Source organism: Acomys minous (genome assembly GCF_964271855.1).
Source record: "Acomys minous genome assembly, chromosome: 15".
Classification (NCBI taxonomy): Eukaryota; Metazoa; Chordata; class Mammalia; order Rodentia; family Muridae; genus Acomys; species Acomys minous.
The window spans coordinates 16789975-16812263 of record NC_140497.1 but is presented as its reverse complement, the minus strand read 5'-3'; the positions used below and the strand labels follow the sequence as shown (position 1 = coordinate 16812263).

The window sequence follows — 22289 nt, the reverse complement described above, 5'->3', positions numbered from 1 at the left end:
CTGTGCTGCCACCGGAGGCCACAGTGATGTCCAGGTCCGTGCCACCGAGGACCGTGGGGTGGGGTGGGAGGGTCTGTGCCCGTGTCCATAGCCCATGTTACCACCATGGGCCATACGGATGTCCCGGGTCTGGGCTGCCATCCTGGGGCTACATAGAGCCTGCCCTGCCCTGAGCCTGGGCAGTGTGGGAGAACTGGCCCCACTCCTTGCTTGTTGAAGCACTCAGGAGGGCGGCCCACAGTAAAGCAGAGTTGGCCTTGGTGGCACGGGCGGGTGGTGAGCCACCCCAAGGGTTTGAGCACAAGTGAGCTGGCCCCATCCTCATCTGGGCACTGAGAGCTGGCCTCGAGGGCATGAGAGACAAGAGAGTTGGCCCCACCCCTCACCAGCTGTTCAGTGGCATGGGAATTGGAAAGATAGCTCCCCCTCTCCCTGCCCCTTGTCCCCTGCATCAAGCAGGAGAGATGGCCCTACTCCAGGCCTGGGCAGCACAGAAGAGCTGGCCCTGGTGGCCTGGGTGCAGGAGAGCTGGCAGGGCTTTGAGTTGGCTCAATCATTAAAGATCTTCCTAGATTATTATTCTTACTAAACTGAAATGTTGCCTACATATTACAGAGAGCTGTTTTCATTAAAATTAGGAATGTAATCCCAGCACTCAGGAAGCAGAGGCAGGCGGATCACTGTGAGTTCAAGGCTGGCCTGGTCTACAAAGTGAGTCCAGGACAGCCAAGACTACACAGAGAAACTCTGTCTCAAAAAACCAAAAAATTAAATAAATAAATAAATAAAATTAGGAATGATAAATCTTTTATATTGATTTTTTTTTTAATCAGCTGAACAAATCTCCTCCCACCTTGCTTCTGCTTAGTACATTTTTTTTTCTTTGTCCTTGAGACAGGGTTTCTTGTAGTCTGGCTGACCTCAAATTCACTGTCTAGGAAAGAGTGGGCTGACCTCAGCTCCTGGTCTTCCCAAATGCTATTTGAGGCTAACTAAAAATTAGCTCTAATTTTCACTTATAACGTTCCTGAAAGATGACCTACCTGGAAGAAAATAACATCGAGTTATTACTGGCACAGAAATATGAGCAGAAGTAGAAAGAGGTATGTGATATGGGGCCAAAGGAGAGATTAATTTATTTTGTAAACAGTGACTTCATTGGTCTATAGAGGAACTAATAAGGCAAGTGTTTTCATCTGAGCTGAGTTTGTACTGCTGAGTGGCGTAAGAGGCTATGTTCCGTGGTTTTTTACCTGTTGCCAAGGCTTGCAGTGGTGATGGAGCTCGCCTGGTTTCTTGAAATAGTATCCTGGATCCTTGAAGTGGTTGTGAACTCGCTAATGCTGCGTTTCATCAGCATGAGGGCTGGCCCTGCAAGAGCACAGCAACCTCAGTGAGTCGGCAAGTCATCTGTGGCCTCTTTACGTCGACTGAGTCATGTCCAGGCTCCTGTTTAGGAAGAATCTGGGGATTCTTAGCTAGTTTGAAAAGGATAAATTATAGAAAAGTCTTTGGTCTCCATCTAGAGCAGTGGTTCTCAGCATTGCTGATACCGCGACCCTTTAATACAGTCCCTCACATTGTCCTGACGGCCAACCATAACATCACTTTGGTTGCTGCTTCATGACTGTAATTTTGGTACTGTTATGGATCATAATCGTGACCCCCATGAAAGGGTTATTCAACCTCCAAAGGTATCTTGACCCACAGGTTGAGGACCACTGCTCTATAGACTCAGACTGCACAGGCTGCAAAACCACTTGGCACTCAAAAGTGAGTATCTGAGTTACTCCTGTACCTTAGTATCTGAGGCAGAGTCTGGAATTACCTTAGGACCCAGGAAGCCTAACTACACAAACCCTGCATCTTCCTGCACATGCTGGCCAGGCATCACTAGTTCATATTTGATCATCCCTTCAGGGTCTTTTCATTACTAATTTAGACCTTTGGTTTGTTTGTTTGTTTTATTTTTAGGTTTTTCAAGACAGGGTTTCTCTGTGTAGCCTTGGCTGTCCTGGAACTCGCTCTGTAGACCAGGCTGGCCTCGAACTCACAGAGATCCACCCACCTCTGCTTTCCAAGTTCTGGGATTAAAGGTGTGTGCCGCCATCGCCACCAGGATTAATTTAGACTTTTGAAAAGTCTTGATCATCCAAATATATGTCTCAAACCACTTGGGAATTTCCACACATTGAAATAACATAAAATCTAATAATTTCCTCTTCTGCAGAAATGAGAAGGAACACAGCATGACTTTTAAGAATGTTCATTGAGGATAAATGCAAGAATATTTGAAATCAGTAGATTCAATGAACAACATTGAGATGCTGTAAGATGGGGAAAGTGATACATGAGACGCATTCCTCCTGCACCCACATGCTGTTGCCCAACCATGTCAAGCTCCTCCTGAAATCCATCCAACCTTATGAGTTTATGTGATTTATCTTTCTGTCCATCCATCTGCCTGTCCAGCTGCCTTTCTATGGCTGATAGTGTACAAGTAATTATTTTCTCCTATTTTAGGATAAGGTAAACTGTTAGTATCGTGACACTTTGCTAGGGGTTGCAGTGGATACCTTAGGAAGGAAGATTTCTATATAAACCATTGCCGTGTTTTGAATAAGAATGCCCCCATAGACTCATAGATTTGAATGCTTGGTCACCAGAGAGTGGCACTACTATTAGTAGGTGTGGCCTTGCTGGGCTAGGTGTGGCTTTGTTGGAGGAAGTGTGTCACTGGGGACGGGTTTTGACGTTTCAGATGCTCAAGCCACGCCCAGTGTTGCACTCTGTCACACTATCTTCCTGCTGCCTGCAGATCCAGATATAGAACCTCTTCGGAACCATGTCTGCCTGCATGCCGCCATGCTTCCCACTATATAAGCCAACCCCAATTAAATATTTGCCTTTATAAGAGTTGCCATGGTCATGGTGCCTCTTCATAGCAATAACACCCTAACTAAGAAATAATTCAAGGGGCTGGAGAGATGGCTCAGAGGATAAGAGCACCAGCTGCTCCTCTAAAGGCCCTGAGTTCAATTTCCCAGCAACCACATGTTGGCTCACAACCATCTATAATGTGATCTGGCACCCTCTTCTGGCCTCCAGGTGTACATGCAGGCAGAGCACTGTGTATATAATAAATAAATAAACAAATAAATCTTTAAAAAAAGAAAGAAACAATTCAAAAATCAATAGGAAAAAAAAAGGAAAATAGATATGAGACCTGTGAAGACTGAAAGAAATTAAAGTCCTACCACTCATGGCCAACATTTTAGTATCCTCCTTTTTCTTTGTGTTTCCTAAAATACATGCATAATGCTTAACATTGTCTGTCGACTTAACAGAATCTCAGCTCACCTAGGAGCGAAGATTGTGGATACACCTGTGAGCAATTATATAGATTAGGAAAATTGAGATAGGAAGAGCCACCTTAACTCTGGGCGGCCCCTTGTTATGGGCTGTGGTTGTGGACTGGTGAATAAAATGGAGAAAGCAAGCATCCAATTCTTCTCCGCGTCCTCACTACAATCATGTAGCCAGCTGCCTTCACTGTGCCCACAGCCAAGATTTACAGTTCACCATGAGGAACTGTGTCCTTGAACGGTGACCCCAGAATAAATCCTTCCTCCCTAAGATGCTTTTGTCCTAGCGACAAGTCACTAACAGGGAAAGCTGGTACCCAGAAGTGGGGTCATTGGTGGGATAAACCCAATGATGTGGGTTTTAGGCCTTTGGAATGGGTATCTGGGGACAATGTGGAAGATCTTTGAACTTTGGGCTAGGAGAGCCCTTGAATACTGTTAAGTATAGCTTATGAGACCTTGTGGCGGGAAAGTGGAAGACAAGAATGAAGAGAAGTGTACGTGGTGAGGCCACGTTTCAGAGAGAGCAAGGGTCCCTCTATAAAAGACCAGAGCAAAGGCCATTCGTGTGGATTCCAGCAAAGAATCCAGCTGCATTCTCTGCCTGTGTCCTGAAAACAACAGAGAGGCTGGGTTTAAAGCAATGCGCTAGTCCGTTTGGTGGAAGAGATGTTAAGAGAAGAAAGCACAGGGTGCCTGACAGTTACTGCTCACTACCCTAGTGTAGGTCTACAGTAGACTAGCGCAAAAGCAGAACACAGCGATATCAGATAGGAGCGTTTTTTGTCAAGGAAAGGGGCCCCCCAAAGTACAACGCTGTAGCCAGGGTATGCGCTTGGAAGGCTGTAAGTGCCAGAGAGAAAGCTCCTGCTCTGCAATGAGACAACAGGAAAGTGCCCTGAAGATAAGACCCCACGCATCAAAGGCTCTGATGTTTAAAAATGCCAATGCATCTGAAAGGCCAGGGGCTCTCAACTGAGAGTGCCACCAAGGGGTGCCCTGATGCTAAGAAGCAACTAGGGAAGTGTTCCTGCCTGCCCCCCCCCCCCCCCCCGGGGTCAGCATGGAGAAGCTGATGCTCTGTGTATGGTACTGGTTTCCTAGGCAGGAAAGATGCAAAACTGAGGGAGTCGTGGAGTCTTGACACGTGGCTGCAGAGAGCCACTGGGGCCAAGTAATGGGTAGCAGGTTCAGAGTCCCTGCAAGGATGCCCTGAACTGAAAGCCACTGTGTGTTTTTGTTTTGTTTTTTTGGGGGGGTTTTGTTTTGTTTTGTTTGAGACAGGGTCTCTCTGTCTTAGCCTTGGCTGTCCTGAACTCACTTTGTAGACCAGGCTGGCCTCAAACTCACAGTGATCCACCTGCCTCTGCCTCTCCAGTGCTGGGATTAAAGGCATGCACCACCATGCCCGGCCCCACAGTGTTTCTGAGATGTCCAAAATACCTACTCCTGTCCAACTCTTGTTCCCAAGATTGCTTGGGAATCTCACATGGACACTTCCTTGAATCCCGTTACATGCTTTTTTATTCTCTTAAGAATTTATCTGTCCTTTCATCTGCTGACTAGCTGGTAAATGTATTTGTGATAATTTTTAAGCATAATGCTTTATGTGTTGTTTTGTGTTCTAAGACAGATCTTAATAACAAAACTCATGGTCCTTTCATTTGTACATCTTCTAAAAGCTACTGATGACTATTGTTAATATATGCCTAACTTTAAGATATATGTACATGTATGAGTAGACATATATATATATATATATATATATATATATATATATATATATATATACATACATTTTAAGATAAATTCTGACCACTAAAAACAATTTTTCAAGATATGACTTTTTTATAATTTATTTTTATTGTATGTGCAGTGGTGTTTTGCCTGCAGGTATGTCTGTGGAATGGTGTCAGATGATGGAGTTACAAACAGTTATGAGCTGCCATGTGGGTGCTGGGAATTGAACCCAGGTCCTTTGGAAGAGCAGTCAGAGCTCTTAACTGCTGAGCCATCTCTCCAGCCCCCACGATATGATATTTTTGACTGCTAAATATGAGTTGGGTTTTTTCCCAAGGTATTCATCTTTTCCAAGCCACGATAAGATACAATTCATAAGTTGGGGGCAGGAACAATCATTGGGAAAAGAGAGAGCAGGAGGCTGGGAAGAAGGCTCTGTGGCTAAAGGACCACTTGCCACCCTCCACAGGCTGTGAATTTGGTTCCCAGCACCCACACCAAGCAGCTCACAACTACTCACAACTCCAGCTCCCAAGGGATCACACACCTCCCTCCGGCCTCCACAGGCATGGTATATATTCACATAGACACAGACACATAAATAAAAATTAAAACTAAAATACATCTAAAAACATTAACCTGTTTAAAGATTACCTGTACAAAGACATCTTAAGATTTACAGCTTGTTTGATTACATTATAAATAAAAATTATCTCATATAATATATTTGGCACATGCTTTTAGGTTTAGCATGTTTAACTTATGACCAGGAGTGGTACTGGGCTCTCCCACATCAATCAATAATTGAGACAATGCCAGGTAGGCCTGCCTACAGGCCAATCTTAGGAAGGCATTTCTCGGTAGGGATTCACTCCTCTCAGATGATTGTGTCAGGTTAACATAAAAGTAGCCAGGTCACGGGGTCTCGATTGGTATATAATTGTTTTGTTGAGAAAAAAAGTGTCTCAAGAATTGTGTAGGTAAGGCCGGGCGTGGTGGCGCACGCCTTTAATCCCAGCACTCGGGAGGCAGAGGCAGGCGGATCACTGTGAGTTCGAGGCCAGCCTGGTCTACAAAGCGTGTCCAGGACAGCCAAGGCTACATAGAGAAACCCTGTCTCGAAAAACCAAAAAAAAAAAAAAAAAAAAGAGAATTGTATAGGTAAATAAAACAAAGGGAAGACATCAGATTGAAAGGGGAAGTTTAATCTATAAAGTGTATATTTTTGCCATTGGTTAAGCTTATGTTTTAAGATGCTGCAGTTTTACCCAAAGACAATGAATGCACCTGGGAAAGACTTATTTTTAAAGTAGAAGGGACTAATTTGTCATGAATATTTAGGGCTAAATTTTCTTTTCCTGCATCCAAGTGGAAAGAGTTGCTACTGAGCCACTGAGCTCACCTGGAGTCACCTTCTTGCATCACTGTGTCACAATAGATAAACTTTCAATTGCCCACTATCTACAGAGAGACAACGCTCAAGGTATAGTCAGAAAGAAGTAACTTCCCTGACAGTCTAGCAGGCAAGTACAGGCTGGGTATTTGGGCTGAAGTTAGGAAAATCAGCGTGTTGTAGGGGCAAGAGGGTTAGAAGTCAGCACGGCTGGGGTGGAGTTTGGTGATGCGGTTTGCTCGCTGTGTGACCGATTACTGAATCTCTTCGGAATTCATCCTCCCAGTGTGTAAGGGGTTGAACTGGACAACCACAACCCTTTTGTCTCTTCCGTTTCCCAGCTGTTGGGTCTCGGGTCCCCAGTGGGAAGCCCGGGCCTGGCCTTGGCCAAGTTCACATGGTTCTTTTTTCCTCAGTGACTGAAGCCTCCCTCCCCTCCTTCACGGGACGCTCGGAGGAGAGGTTGATGGCAGGTGCGAGCCGGAATTACCTGTGAGTTGTTGCTGGCTCCTGCTTCTGCAGCTACATTTTGAAATTAGCTCGGGAGTGCACACGTCACAGTGACATTTGGAACAGTAGAAGAAGGCTCTGGGCAATGAGAGTAAAATCGAGGATGGTTAGCAGTAAGAAGACGAGATGCTCACGCGGTCTGCGTCCCATTAACTTCTACTTGTGCTTCCCTTCCAGAAATGAAGTGCACCTCGGTACCTTTTGACATCTCGTGAGGATTCCGCAATAAAGAACCCTAAGGTGTCCTTAGTCACCCTCACCTTTGCCGATGGATTTAGTATCAGACTACTGGAAATGGAAGAATAAAGACAGTAAGTTTTCCCGTTCATATCCGTGGCAGTATTTGATGTCTCACGCTGTCATTAACAAGGGACTCTCCAAGTTGCTGTATTAAAGTCTGTTTTACTGCCAAACACGGGGGTGGGGGGGTGGGGCAGTGAATTTGACTATACTTGATCTGTTGTTTGATTGCTACTAAATTAACGCTGAGGAGGCAGGAAAGAGCTTGATTGCTGAGCAGAGGGGAAGCTCCTCCTTCGGACTGGGTCACGAACCTGAGATGGAGCAGCAAACCCAGGAGCTTGATGCCTTGTTGCCTGAGGCAACCATGACAAAAGGGGCGTGGCCCTACAGTGGACAGCGCTACAGAACTGCTAGTGGTGCTGATCTGTGGACTACCTGCCTTTAAAGTGAAACCACATCTAATTAGGTCAGAGGTGTGGCTCAGTCGGGGTAACATGGGCCCTGCATGCACTTGGCCCAGGGTTGGGCCCCCAGAATATAAAAATACTCCAGATGACCATTTTCTGATGGGAATGCAGTTCAATGCCAGTGTGCTTGAGCAGGTGGGTCCTAGTCCCAGAACCATAATAAAACCAAAGAAGATGAAATTGTCACACAAGTACAACTAGTGATCAAGATGGATTCAGATCTTTCTCCTCTTTCCTTATGGCTTATGTGCTTAAAACCTCGTAAACGGCTTTCCTTGATGCAGCACTGTGCTGTAGCACACTCTGCTTCTCAATGTGGGGGTTTGGATGAAAATGGCCAAATAGGCCCACAGGGAGGAGCACTATTAGGAGGCGTGGCCTTGTTGGAGTGGGTGTGGCTTTGTCGGAGGAAGTGTTTCTCTTTCATTTCCTGCTGTCTGCCAATCAAGATGTAGGACTCTCAGCTCTTTCTCCAGCACCATGTCTGCCTGCACGCAGATACTGGACTAAACCTCGGAACCTGTAAGCCAGCTCCAATTAAATGTTTTCCTCTATAAGAGTTGCCATGATCATGGTGTCTCTTCACAGCAACAGAAACTCAAATTCAGTTTCCCACATTGTTCCATGTTTATGAGAATGCCCTGTCTTTAGTGTTTTTCATGCATACATCCAGTATGCTGAAACCCTGAGCATCCCAACGCCCCCTAAGTTCTTTCATTTCTAATAATGTATCCCTTTCTTTCTTTAAAATTTACCTTTGCCAGGGGCAGTGGTGTGCACCTTTGATCCTAGCACTCAAGAGGCAGAGGCAGGTGGATCTCTGTGAGATCAAGGGCCTCCTGGTCTACACAACAAGTTGCAGGCCGGCCATGTAGGAGTCTAACTCAAAAAATGAAAACAAATAAATTTACTTTTCACTTTAGAATGAAGTCACATTTGATTCTGGCTTATTCTGTTGTCAGGACAGTCAGAGTAAACTGGGAGTGTGAGGGAACTCTTATGAATAGACACGGGCTTCAAAAAAAAAGCTTTTCACTTTTGCAGGAGGGGCAGATCTTTACCTGAGACGATGTAGGACATTTGGTGATTATTTACTGAGAATATTAATGAGGGGGTGTGATTGATTTTGACTCTCAAAGAGAAGAATGGATTTGCGGTCCCTAAATGCCACCATTAGCAAGTCTACATGTTTAGGGGATTTGAACAGTTCCTTCTTCTGGGGTGGGGTGGAGGAGGACAGAGGAGAAGATCTCTGAGCTCATGTTAAACATTTATTTCTTCTTGGCCTTTTGGCAAAGGTCAAGTGTAATATCTAGTTATAGAGATACTGTCACAAGATATATAGATTCTTGGTCCTAACCAAAAATTGAGAAGTGGCACAATACTAACACTAATGTGCCTGATTGTATTTATAAAAACTCATGACTTATTTTGTCTTGTTTTTTGCTTTTGTATTTTGAGGCAGGTTCCTGGTATATGGCCCAGCCTGGCCTCAAACTATCAGTGATCCTCCTGCCCCAGCCTTTTGGGTGCTTAGGTTATAAGTCAGTGGTGCAATATCCAGCTATAAATTGACTCTTGGGGTCTGATAATATCCCGTCTCCTCCATCCACTCCATCAACAACTGTCAAACTCCCCTCAATAACAAACAATAACAGAACCCGGAAGCGATGGGAAGCTTTAACAGTACCAACAGTTGTGAAAGATCGACTTGTGCTGGATGGCTATCAGCATGATATGCATCTTCATAAAGCAGAGCCTGGGAAGGAAAGGGAAGGAGTTATGAAGAGGGACACAAGCAGGAAGCTGGTCTACATGAGCATAACCAACCCTCTATGTTCCATGCTGAGGAGAAAACCAATGGCTTAGCAGACAAAGGGACTCCTAACTATAGATTTCCACTTGAAATAGAATCCACCTGGCACAAATGTTAGCAAGAACACCAAAAGGGATGGAGGTGAAACTGGCTCACAGGCAATGTAAAGAGCTAGGGTCTGAAGCAGCAGTTCTCAACCTGTGGGTCGTGACCCGTTTAGGGGTCAAATGACCCTTTCCCAGGGGTCACACATCAGACATCCTGCATATCAGATATCTACATTATGATTCATAGCAATAGCAAAATTACAGTTATGAAGCAGCAATGAGATAGTTTTATTGTTGGGGGTCACCACAACATGAGGAACTGTACTGATGGATCGCAGCATGAGGAGGGTTGACCACTACTCTAGAGGTGCTGCGGTAACTGTTCTTTTTTTTTTTTTTTTTTTTTTTTTTTTTTTTTTTGGTTTTTTGAGACAGGGTTTCTCTGTGTAGCCTTGGCTGTTCTGGACTCGCTCTGTAGACCAGGCTGGCTTCGAACTCACAGCGATCCGCCTGCCTCTGCCTCCCGAGTGCTGGGATTAAAGGTGTGCGCCACCACGCCCGGCTCAAAGATTTATTTATTTTTAATTGTGTATACAGTGCTCTGGCTGCACATACACCTGCAGGCCAGAAGAGGGCACCAGCTCACATTATAGACGGTTACGAGCCACCATGTGGTTGCTGAGAATTGAACTCAGGACCTCTGGAATAGCAGTCAGTGCTCTTAACCTCTGAGCCATCTCTCCAGCCCGCGGTAACTGTTCTTATGTCTCCTGAGTTTGGACTGGAGTCTGCCTACAGCGAGCACTCCATCAACAGGGCAATGCATAAAGAATGGGGGAAGGGCTCCACACAACATACCGGCAGACCTGAGGGAACGTCATCCCAATAAAGTCGTTAGAGAGTCGCTGTGTCAGAATTTTGTTCTTCAAGCTGTTCAAGAAAAATTTTTGCCAAGGATGTTTAGGAAAAACCTAGAAAATACAAGCATGCCATATAGAGCCTGTTAATAAGGGACACTGACGCTATAACATAGGTGGCATAGGCAGACCCCACCACTGGACCCCAGGAACGTTTCATTGAGAACAATACCTGCTGGCCACCCCAATAGGATTATGAAAAAGCAGTCCCTGCGTGGCACTTATTTTTGTCCCAGACAAAGGATCTACAGTCTAATGTGGGAAGTAGTGAGTGGATACCCAACATCAGAGGCATAAAAACTGTGAACCAGATGACCCCTGGTGTGGGCTCTGCTACCAGCTTACTACACAGCTAGATTGGTTAGCTTTTCCAGCCCCTGCTGGGCATTTCCTGAAAACACCACTAACGGGCACAGGAGCACAGTTAAGCATTATGACCACTATTCCCGGGTTTACCCTAAAGTAACCTACAAATTAATTCGATTTTAGTTATTATTCATATCCTTTCTATGTGATTAATATGACTGTTATTATACTAACGACTTCATATTTATTTACATTTAAATATCACTTCTCTGTTAAGAATAACACTATTTACATTTCTACTCTAATTAACTCAAAGGACTTCTGGATTTCTGGAGATATTTATATCACAGCATCCTGGGATGTAGGGAGGAAGCGGACTTAAGCTCCCTTTTGCACACAGGTGCTGCAAACGTCTTGACAGTGACTTCTTAAAGGCTAGAAATGAGCGTGGTGGATCTTAAATCCACATCATCAATCCTTCCCTGCCCTGGAGGCAAATCTCATTTCTTGGAGACTTGTGCATTCTTTTTTTTTTTTTTTTTTAACTTTGAATCCATTATGAGGAACGTGGACTAAGAGCCAAGAATCAATATCAGTTTGTAAAGTTACCTTTTGGTTTTGTTCAATAAACAGAGTCGTAAGAAAGGTACACAGCCCTGGAACCAAGCAGCCTTGGGAGATGAAGCCAAGCTTTAGTTCTGCAAAGCAGATGATATTGTCTCCAGCACTCCAGTTCCAGTTGGGGATTTTTGACAGGAAAGCCTATTTTGTGGTAGAAAGCAAGTCAGGCATTAAGAATGCAGACACCACAAGGAACCTCTTTCTGGGTGGACATTTTCTTTAATTAATTTGGTCTTCACTCCTGAGAGTACAGGTAGTACCAAGGTCAATGGACAGGTCTGGAACAAAGCCAGCGTTTGAGAGTGGTCAGCCTGCCTCCAGGGCTTCGCTTTGGAAACAAACAAAAGAGTGGGAGTTATACAAATCTGGCCAAATGCCTGGACTCACTACTTCTGTCCCTTGTTTGTGTCCCTAAGTGATCCACCAGTTTAAAGAGATTCAAAATTTCATCTATTACTGGATTTTTTTTTTTGGTAGATCCATGAAGAGATCTCAAGATGAGAATACCAATTTTTCTGAGCCGCTGCCATACCTTGTTGTGGGAATGGATCATCTGGATAATAACTCTTGTCCCTGGGGAATAGTTCTTGATAGACAGCACCCTGAGAAAAACCACAATATGCTCAGTGCTCTTGTGTCACTCTGGCTTTGTAATATAATCCGATTTAGAATTCAATCTATTTGTCACTAAGAGCGGGAGGGACTCAGCATAGTCCAACATTGTTAAGGTGTGTCGACAAACATTTGGTTTAACAGGCATAGTTTTTTTTCTGAAGATGTACTTATTTTTATTTTATGTGTATGAATGTTCCTCTCAAACACATGTATGTATACCACAATGCCAGAAGATGCCAGAGACCCTGGAACTTGAGTCCTGTGAAAGACCAGTGAGTGCACCTTATCGCTCAGCCCTCTCTCTAGCCCTGCCATATTGTTTTCTGGAGAGCATTTTATAAGGATATACACAGAAAGGCAAACAGCTCACATGACGTAGTAACCAGATCTATGGAAAGGTCAGACTTTGGTGTTAGAGAACCGGAATCCATGACGAGGAAGAAATAAACAGTTTTACATCCCCTGGCCTTGCACCCTACAGCTTCAAGTGGCTAATAGAATGTCTAATTCTATTTTCTCAGTCTGTAGGCTAAGAGCCTCGGATACATCTCCTGTTCAATCTAACATTCATGGTGTAATTTCTCAGCTATTTCCTGCTCTGTGTAGAGTCATCTTCAACCATACATATTTGTTTTGCTCCAGGAACAGAGCCACTAAAATCGTATTTTGAGTTTCTGTTACCACAAGAAAAGTTCCCAATTCACAGATACTTAATAGGTAATGTTGGGAACACTGAGCACTAACTCTATGCACCTTGAGAACACTTGCCAGGGTGCACAGACATGTCACCCTCAACCATGTGTAATCTTTTCCCAGGACTACCAAAGAGGAAATTCAAATAAACAAAAAATACAAATAGGATTCACAGAGTCCATCTTTGTCTTTGAACTAAAGAGGATCTTACTTACAAATGGTAATATCTAAACCCAGCTGGGAAATGTAGCTCAGTTTGTAGAGTGTTAGCACACAATGTCCTGGCTTTGAACCTTACCACCATAAAAAGGGGGGAGAGGGCACTGGGATGTTTGCTTTTAAAATGTATATTGTTCTTATCTATAGGAAACATCAGGGTGAGGGGAGTATGAAAAAGGTCATACACAATTAAGATCCCTATTTTCACTTCCCTTGCATTCATTGTTTTGGGGTACATGTGAGAAAAACAAGCAGAGGCCTGGCATAGTACAATGAGCCTAGTGAATTAGAGACAACATCTCCCCACATTTAGTCCTATGTGATAGAGAAGACACCATCACTGGAGCACACATAACAAACAACGCCGGCTTCTTACCTCATAATGTTTGAATTGTCTTCAGCATGCAAGTCACTGCACAAAGGGTTGGCTAGAATCAGACAAGCTTCTGCCTGCTCCACCTGTTCTTCAGATTAAACAGCAGCTGTCAGGTTAATTCCATGGGAAATACTCTAATGTTCCCTCTTTGGGGCTTTTTTTTTTTAATCAAACTACCAACACCCAAGAGAACATGCGTGGGAAGGAGCTATGAACCAGACATCTTCATGTTGAGACCATAGTCCTGTAAACACTCTCGGGGCTGCAGCTGACAGACCAGGGCATGGGGACTCTTACAGAAATCTCAAGTTGCTTTACAGTTTAAAGTTGTACTTTCCTATGCTGTACACAATATGTTATGTCTGCTGATGAGCAATAAGACTGTTTCCAGCAACGGCCCGTACATTTATCCACCTTAAGGACAGCAAACAGTGGGAGAATTGGGAATGCGCTTCCTATAGTGAAGAGTCAACCCAACGTTTGAGTTCTGAATCTTAAAGTGCCTGAGAAGTATTGAAATTTACTCCTATGGTGCCATTTAAGACAGAGAAATATTGTCATTTTCTGCTTAGAGTCTTTATATGAGGGCTGTAGATCAGTGGTTCTCAGCCTTCCTAATATTCATGTTGTGATAACCTCCAACCATAAGATTATTTTCATTGCTTTTTCATAACTGTAATTTTTCTACTGTTATGAATTGTAATGTAAATATCTGTGTTTTCCAATGGTCTTTGGTGACCCCTGTGAAAGGGTCATTCAACCCCCAGAGAAGTCACAAGCTACAGGTTGAGAAACACTGCTATAGACCTTTGCTTTAAACAAAAATATTCAGGTTCATTACTTAAATACCAGGAAGCCAGTTTTGATCTAAAACAAAATTTACTAGTCACTTGGCCGTTGTTCATTATTTATAGCTTTGGCCTTGCTGTGACTCCTGTTATTTGTCTTAATGTTTATCTTATCATAGGCATACCAACATTTAAGAAGGGAACTTGATGAGAGCCAATGGACCCATGGTTAAGAACATGTTTGGTGGGCTGGAAAGATGGCTCAAAGGTTAAGAGCACTGCCTGCTCTTCCAGAGGTCCTGAGTTCAATTCCCAGCAACCACATGGTAGCTCACTATCATGTATAATGAAATCTGGTGCCATCTTCTGGCGTGCAGATATACACGCAGGCAAAACACTATTCATAATAAATAAATCTTTTTAAAAATTAAAAAAAAAAGAGCATGTTTGGCCATGTAGGCTGTTGGGGGAGAAAAGTCATCAGCAGAAGTCTTTGCCCAGCTGTGAACATTGCAAGCTTTGATAATAACTGGCCGAGCAAGCTATGCTCATGGATGTGACAGTGCCATGAACGCCATAGGAATAACCAACTCTGGCTGGGTTTAAGGCCTGGGAATAGAAAGAAACTCAGGCCTGGCACTATAAACCCAAACTCATGGCCGGGAAGCTCACAGGCACTAGAGGAGAATCTACTACTAGTCTTCTGCTAAATGGCCATACTATCAAATCACCTTCTGAATAAATTATACCCATAGGTAAGTATAGTTTCTCAGTAGAGAAGCTTCTTTATGTAGAGAACAGCAGTCGAAACAGAGACTAACAACTGGTCAAAATGCATAAATTAGGTGTCCATTAAATGATCAGCCACAAAGTGGACATCTGTATCACATCTCTTCTCTCCCAGGCTCAGGGGACATAGCCAAAGTGAATGGAGGAAAGATTCTTAGAGCCGATCGTTAAGTTCTGGGACAAAACAGTGTCTTCCGGACATGACAGGACTGTTACACCTTTGAACTCACAGTAGCTTTCCTCGCCTGCGTAAGGCCTGTAGAAGATGAAGCCAGTCAACAGTCCAGCATGGATTAGGGAGGGCCACATAAGCCAAGAGCTGAGGAGCTATTGACAGCTAATGGCTACTAGGAGAGAGAGAGAGTCAGTTTTCCTAGGGGTGTGGCTCTTGGTAGGCTGACCATGCTTGTCAAGGGTCCCACACTCGTGTGTATATGGGCAGCACTAACTAGACTCAGTGAGTGAGAGGGAGAGGGAGAGAGAGGAGGGAGAGGGGGGAAAGAGAAGAGAGAGAGAGAGAGAGAGAGAGAGAGAGAGAGAGAGAAATATCAAGTTGGGATGGGAATCCCCAAGGAGCTGAATGAGGAGAGGAGTGAATATAAGTAAAACACATGGTTTGCATATACAAAACTCTCAACGAATAAATAAAAATAAGGGGGGAGATTGCATCGTATGCTGTGCAAATAAATGTTTTTAACTTAAATACTTTAAACAAGAAAAGAGGTAAAGGAGCACACAACTTTTGTTTTCTATAACTTTCCCCAGACCTCTTAAGTAATAAGATAAAATCATATGGAGAATTTCGATGGGAGAAAAATTTTAAAGACGTAGAGATCAACATTGAGGTCGACTTGCTATGAGTTAAGAAGAATTTGGAACTCAGTTACTGTACTATTTTCCTGATCCGTGCTTCTAATCGACGCTGCCTTTTCCTCTAGACACAGGCACAGGACTAACAGCTTGGGAGGTGCAGCACGGGCCTCGCTTTCCGCCACCCCGCTTAGGGAAGGGACAAAGTTAGATCTTACTGCAACTCGTTTCAGATCCTCGAACCTCAGTGCAGAGCCACATACAAATGACGTGTAGGACGAGTAGCACTTCAGTAAGGTCTCCAGTTCCAAGGACGGAGGAACCCTAGAGGAAAGAGTTGAGTGGCAAAGGCAGAAACACATAGGTTGGCCTTGCTTGGTGGTTGTTAGCTGACTCAGCACGTTTCCTAAATCCCCAATTCCGTTGGAAGACATCTGTATCCCGTGATAAGTCCATACGACTAGAGGATGTTGGCAAAAGTAACCCAATCCATAGATGGGTCTTTAGGTCAGACCTGAGCAATCACAGTGACAAAACTAAAACCACACAAAACCCACAAATCAGATAACACCACGCAGAAATGAATCATTACGTAATGAAAACAGTTCGGTCACTCAGAGAGACAGGGCATTCCAGGGCTGGGAAGATGGCACAGTGGCCAAGAGCACCCACCTGCTCTCAGTGAGGACCTGCTCTGGGTTCCGATGACCTACAGAAGGTGGCTAGCACCATCTGCAAATCCCAGCTCCAGGGGAGACAACGCGAGCCTCTGGCTCCCACAGGCACCCACACTCAAGCGCACATATCCACAGCCACAGCCACATAAATTAAAATAAAATCTTAAAAAATACAGCCTTTGCAAGCTATGATTTTAGAAAATGACTTCTAAATATATGAAGTAAATACAGGCAGAATGTGAGACTTGAACCTGTCACTAGTGCAAGAAATGTCAACATGCTTCTGTATGATAACTGGCAAGTATCTTAAACAATTTAATGTAGAAAACCTCATCTCAGCCAGGTGTGGTGGCGCACGCCTTTAATCCCAGCACTCAGGAGACAGAGGCAGGTGGATCACTGTGAGTTCCAGGCCAGCCTGGTCTACAAAGTAAGTCCAGGATAGCCAAGGCTACACAGAGAAACTCTGTATCAAAAAACAAAAAAAACAATGCTCCAGCACACAACAAGAAAATTTGTTCAACCATGTTCATAGCAGCCTTATTCATAATAGCCAGAACATGGAAACAGCCTAAGTGTCCATCAATAGAAGAATGGATAAAGAAACTGTGGTACATATACACTATGGAATACTATTCAGCTATTAAAAACAAGGAATTCCTGAAATTTGTGGATAAATGGATTGAGCTAGAAATGATCATAATGAGTGAGTTAACCCAGAAGCAAAAAGACTCAAATGGTATATACTCACTTATATCTGCATATTAGCCCAAGGGGCATGTCCCATGAAAGCTTTCAAGTACCAGGAAACTGGGACAGTAGGGAGGACATCCTATTGGGACTCTAGATGAGACAAGCACGGGAGAATGGCAAAGTAGAAGGATCCAGAGGGTCCTAGAAACCTACAAGTAGAACATTATGATAGGCAGATTTGGGCCCAGGGGTCCCGCTCAAACTAAGGCACCAGCCAAGGACAATACAGGCTGTAAACTTTAAACCCCTACCCAGATCTAGCCAATGGTCAGAACATTCTTCACAGTAGAGTGGAGAGTTGGATATGACTTTCTCACGTACTCTGGTGCCTCATATTTGACCATTTTCCCTGGAGGGGGAGACCTGGTGGCACTCAGAGGAAGGACAGCAGGTTACCAAGAAGAGACTTGATACCCTATGAGCATATACAGGGGGAGGAAATCCCCCTCAGGAACTGTCATAGGGGAGGGGAATAAGGGGAAAATGGGAGGGAGGGAAGAATGGGAGAAGACAAGGGATGGGATAACCACTGAGATGTAACAAGAACAAATTAATAAAATAATATATATCTTGGAAAAACACAAAAAAACAAAAAACAAAAACAAAACAAAACAAAAAAGCTCATATCTTAGAAGAGGGGAAAAATATTTAGCAAAATACCAATTTACCCAACCTCCAAAAATATCTCGTATTATTAAAAAAAATAGAGCACATATTATCATCTGCAATTAAGGTAATAGTTAAAAACCAAAAATAAGTACAAATATTCTTCATTGTTCACCGTCCTAATATGTATGCTAAAATTGGAATGATGCAGAGGAAGTTAGCATGCAACCTACTCAAAGATGACACGCGGATGCATAAAATGTCCCAGACTCTTAAATATATATGTTTTAGATTTAAAATAAAAATACAGACTAATAAAAGTACTATGGGCCTGAAATTTTTGCAATAGCTCTTTATAATTATTCTTAGAAATAAATTATGATATGTTAAAAACATTAAATATGTGTGCCTTTGGATACCACAACAGAGGTGAAATTTACAGCTTTGTATAATCATAATATTAGGATAAGCTCAGAGGTTGTCTACACGGTTAAAAGTTATTATTTGAAAAACAGGACTGGAGAGATGATTCAGCAGTTAAGATCATTTGCTGTTCTTTTAAGTCCTGGGTTCAGGGTTTTGTTTTGTTTTTGTCCGAGACAGGGTTTCTCTGGATAGCCTTGGCTATCTTGGATTCACTTTGTAGACCAGGCTGGCCTCAAACCCACAGAGATCCACCTGGCTCTGCCTCCTGAGTGCTGGGATTACATGCATGTGACCACTGAGGCCGGCAAAACTGAAAAATTTTAATTCTTAGAAGAAACTACATTTCAATACATCTTAAATAATGGAATAGGAACTTATTTTTCTAAATAGAAACAAAAAAAATTATATAAAACCTTGAAAGCTAAGACTGTGACAACAGGTCAGTCAGGAAAGTGCTTGTGAGGAACTGTGTTTTATCTCTAGCACCTACCTAAAAACAAGCAAACAAACAAAAGGTCAGTATGGTGGAGCTCTGGAGAGATGGAGATGGGTTCACTGGCCAGTCGGCCCAGCCTATTTTAAAAGCTCCAGACCAATAAGAGACCTTACCTTATAAAAACAAGGTTGATGGCTTCTGAGGAATGACACTCAAGGTTGATCTCTGGACTCCACAACTACATGTACACACGTGCATGTGCACCTACACATATGTGGCCACATATGCACATACGTATATGCACAAAAAAATGAAATTTAATTAGATGGTAAGATCCTATTGCTGAAGACACCACACACTTTGGTTTCAGGAAACAGATCCAAGCTGGAAGTGACCTGGAAACTTCCTCCTTGCTGTCTAGCTTGCATGGCAGCTGGAGGAGAAAAGTTATATAGTCTTACCCAGCTATGAACCGTGACAGAACACTGATCTACCAGGCAAGATGTGACCCCTGGTATAGTAGATACATGACTGTGACAAAGGCGACAACATTCTGGTTGGGTCTGACGCTTACTCCACAGGGATTTCACATCTAGTACTGCCAGTCTTGTCAATGAGGCCCATGGACATTGGGGGCTAGAGGTCCTAGGAAGAAATCTACCACGGTTGTTTTGGGAAATGGACACCTTGTGCCTCTAGATATTTGCCTTGGTCCTTACAGATCAGGGCTATGCTCAGCCCTTGTCCGAGAAGCTTCTTTGCAGTGGAACGTGGTAAAAAGAGAGACTCATAGTTGCTCAAAGTGCTGAAATGAGTAACTGTCAAGCCCTCCACCCTAAACAGATCATCTCTATCTACTCCTCCGAGGCTCAGAGAACATTGTAGAAGACAGGGTGGAAAGAATGTAAGACTTAGCCAGGCATGGTGGCGCACGCCTTTAGTCCCACCACTCGGGAGGCAGAGGCAGGCGGATCGCTGTGAGTTCGAGGCCAGCCTGGGCTACCCAGTGAGTCTAGAACAGCCAAGGCTACGCAGAGAGACCCTGTCTCAAAAAAACAAAAAGAATATAAGACTTGAAGATGAGGCGCTATTCAAATCCAATCAGGAGGGGGCTGGTCACCCCTCACAACCTTTATGCCACTATCACACCAGTGGGTGCATCTTGCCTGGCTGGCCAGTACTGCAGCATTCAGGGTTTAGGTCTAGGTAACGTCACTGATGATTTCTCTCCCAGTGGCCACTTACTGTCACTGTGAAAGCTGCATAGGAGATAATAAGTTTTCAGGTCAGCTCCAGCGTGGTTTCTCTTTTCCTGAAATCGCAGTTAGGCTGCGTGTCTTAAACCTAGTTTTGCTGAGCAACCAAGAGCAACAGCAAAACATTATGATGGCTGCGGGGGAAGGTGTCTCTCAGGGCCTCCCTGATCAATATCTCACAAGAAGTATTTCACACCTGACCAGTGGGATGACTATTTTATGTCAGTTCACTCTTCGATGCACGTGTACACTGTGTGTATGACGTAGCAGGCAGAATAGCACTCACAGGGCCACAGAAAGGTGAGCCAAGCATGGTGGCGCCCGCCTGTAATCCCAGCACCTGGGAGGCAGAGGCAAGCAGATCTATACGAGTTGGGAGTTCAGCCTGGTCTACAGAGAGAGTTCCAGAACAGCCTGGTCTACAGAGAGAGTTCCAGAACAGCCTGGTCTACAGAGAGTTCCAGGACAGCCAGGGCTACACAGAGAAAGCTTGTCTCAGAGAGAGAGAGGGAGAGAGAGAGAGAGAGAGAGAGAGAGAGAGAGAGAGAGAGAGAGAGAGAGAGAGAGAGAGAGAAAAGAAGAAGAAGAGGAGGAGGAGGAGGAGGAGGAGGGAAAAAAGGAAGAAAAGTGACTAAGATATAAGTAAAACTTCAGGTAACAACATAACTTCTGATGTGCACATCCCAGAGCAAAACACAAAGAACATGAAACCCAGGACAATATGTCTGTCTGCAAATGTATCAGTCCCAGAGTGAGACTGACTTAGATGAAATTCTAGAAAAAGAACTCAAAAGAATGATGGTAAGAATATTTTTTAAAAAATGAGCGGGAGCCTGAATCAATTCTAAGAAAACGCAAAGACAGATGAATGAAATAATGAACAGAACGGAATTCAAAAAAGATGAAGATCACAGGCCCTAGAAGAAAGCCGACTACCGCCGTTTCTAAGTCAATACCGTGTCTGTTTCTAAGTACCTTCTCTTTGTACCCAGCAATTTCACCAACTTGACCTGACATCTGCCTGCACGCAACGGCATGATGCACACACACACCCAAAATAACAATAAATAATTATTTTTTTTTAAAGATCAGGACTTAAATTAATGGAATTGGAACAAAAACTACAAATAGTCTATAAAATTAAGGGTGTTTTTTTTTTAATTAAGATAAACTAAATCGACAAGCGGTTTGTTGAAGCCTGGAATATTGAAGCCTGCTTCGAGACATAGCTGCAGCCATTTTTTTATCCAACGTATTCGGCTTCCATTTTGTTTATAAGGTGAAATTAAGTTCAAAAAATTTTTTTTAACTTTTTACCTCTGCTTCCTAGAAGCAGTTATTCATAGGTGACACTCACATTCTCTGACAGAGGGTCATGTTAACCTACACTAGATGATTCGGTGAAGTACTTGATCATCTACACACTTCGATGCCCTCTGGCTGCCCTCTTGTTATCTACACACCTGGCTGCACCTTGGGCATACTCTGAAAGACCCTAACCACTGCCTCACTCACCTCACTTGGGACCACTCAGCTTAAAGGTTAGCTGATAATACTTCGTCTAGCTAGCCAAAAATGTGATAACTGCTTTGAACGGTTACCCAGAATGTGTTACTGCCTTTCCCCCGTGTGTTTTGCATTTGGTTTCCCCATTGAAGGACTATCCTGACAACAGGTATACGTCATAGTTAGGCTCCTGAGTCCTTTCTGTGGCCTTGATTGCAATCAGCCTTGTCCGGGGTAGGGGGTTCCCCTCCCTCAATAAACCATCCATATCTGACTGGGCCTGGAGGCGGAGTGGGTTGTGTGGCTATTCTTCTCCTACAACACTGTTAGCCAAAGTATCTAAAACAAAAAGTGAGAAGATCAAATTAATAAAACAAGGATCAGGACACATCACAATAGATACCAAGGAAATTCATAGGGACATAACTTCAAAATATATATTCCACTAAACTGGAAAGCCTAAAAGAATTGGATGAATTCTAAATTGATACAACCTACTGAGGATAAGTTGAGGTGAGATGAGCAACTTAAATATACAACAAGCATTGAGACTGAAGCATTAATTTTAAATCTCCAAGTGAAAAAAAAAAGGCCAGGATGAATCGGATGCAAAACTTAACTACATTCTGAAAGAAAAACTAACTCTAATCCTTCCAGAGTTATTACCGAAAATAGAAAATTGATTTCCAATGGGCCTCCCTGAGTGCTGGAATTAAAGGCAGGTACCACCACTGCCTGGCCAGAAGTTTTACTATACCTGATTTCAAGTTATATTATAGAGCTATAGTGATTAAAAACAAACAAGCAAGGCTGGACAGATGGCTCAGTGGTTAAGAACACTGACTGCTCTTCCAAAGGATCTGGGTTCAATTCCCAGCACCCATATGGCAGCTCACAACTGTCTGTACCTCCAA

General features: G+C 43.6%; 1 protein-coding gene and 1 long non-coding RNA gene across 5 annotated transcripts in view; one reads left to right on the top strand and one right to left on the bottom strand.

The window, feature by feature from the left end:
- The window catches only part of KCNU1 (potassium calcium-activated channel subfamily U member 1), a 74663-nt gene that overhangs the window by 21887 nt on the left and 30487 nt on the right, over positions 1-22289 (bottom strand). For all 3 annotated transcript variants that reach the window (XM_084760277.1, XM_084760275.1, XM_084760276.1), the window contains exons 11-19: positions 15934-16039; positions 13329-13411; positions 11958-12027; positions 11414-11566; positions 10440-10552; positions 9409-9477; positions 7207-7296; positions 6989-7086; positions 1254-1371 (exon numbers count right to left, since the gene is read on the bottom strand). In XM_084760277.1, the coding sequence (XP_084616403.1) occupies positions 1254-1371; positions 6989-7086; positions 7207-7296; positions 9409-9477; positions 10440-10552; positions 11414-11566; positions 11958-12027; positions 13329-13411; positions 15934-16039 (900 nt within the window). The remainder of the gene's footprint in view (positions 1-1253; positions 1372-6988; positions 7087-7206; positions 7297-9408; positions 9478-10439; positions 10553-11413; positions 11567-11957; positions 12028-13328; positions 13412-15933; positions 16040-22289) is intronic.
- Positions 1-22289, top strand: part of LOC311585280 — a 43064-nt gene that overhangs the window by 16858 nt on the left and 3917 nt on the right. For both annotated transcript variants that reach the window (XR_014775170.1, XR_014775171.1), the window contains exon 2: positions 7186-7319. This is a non-coding gene — a long non-coding RNA (uncharacterized lncRNA). The remainder of the gene's footprint in view (positions 1-7185; positions 7320-22289) is intronic.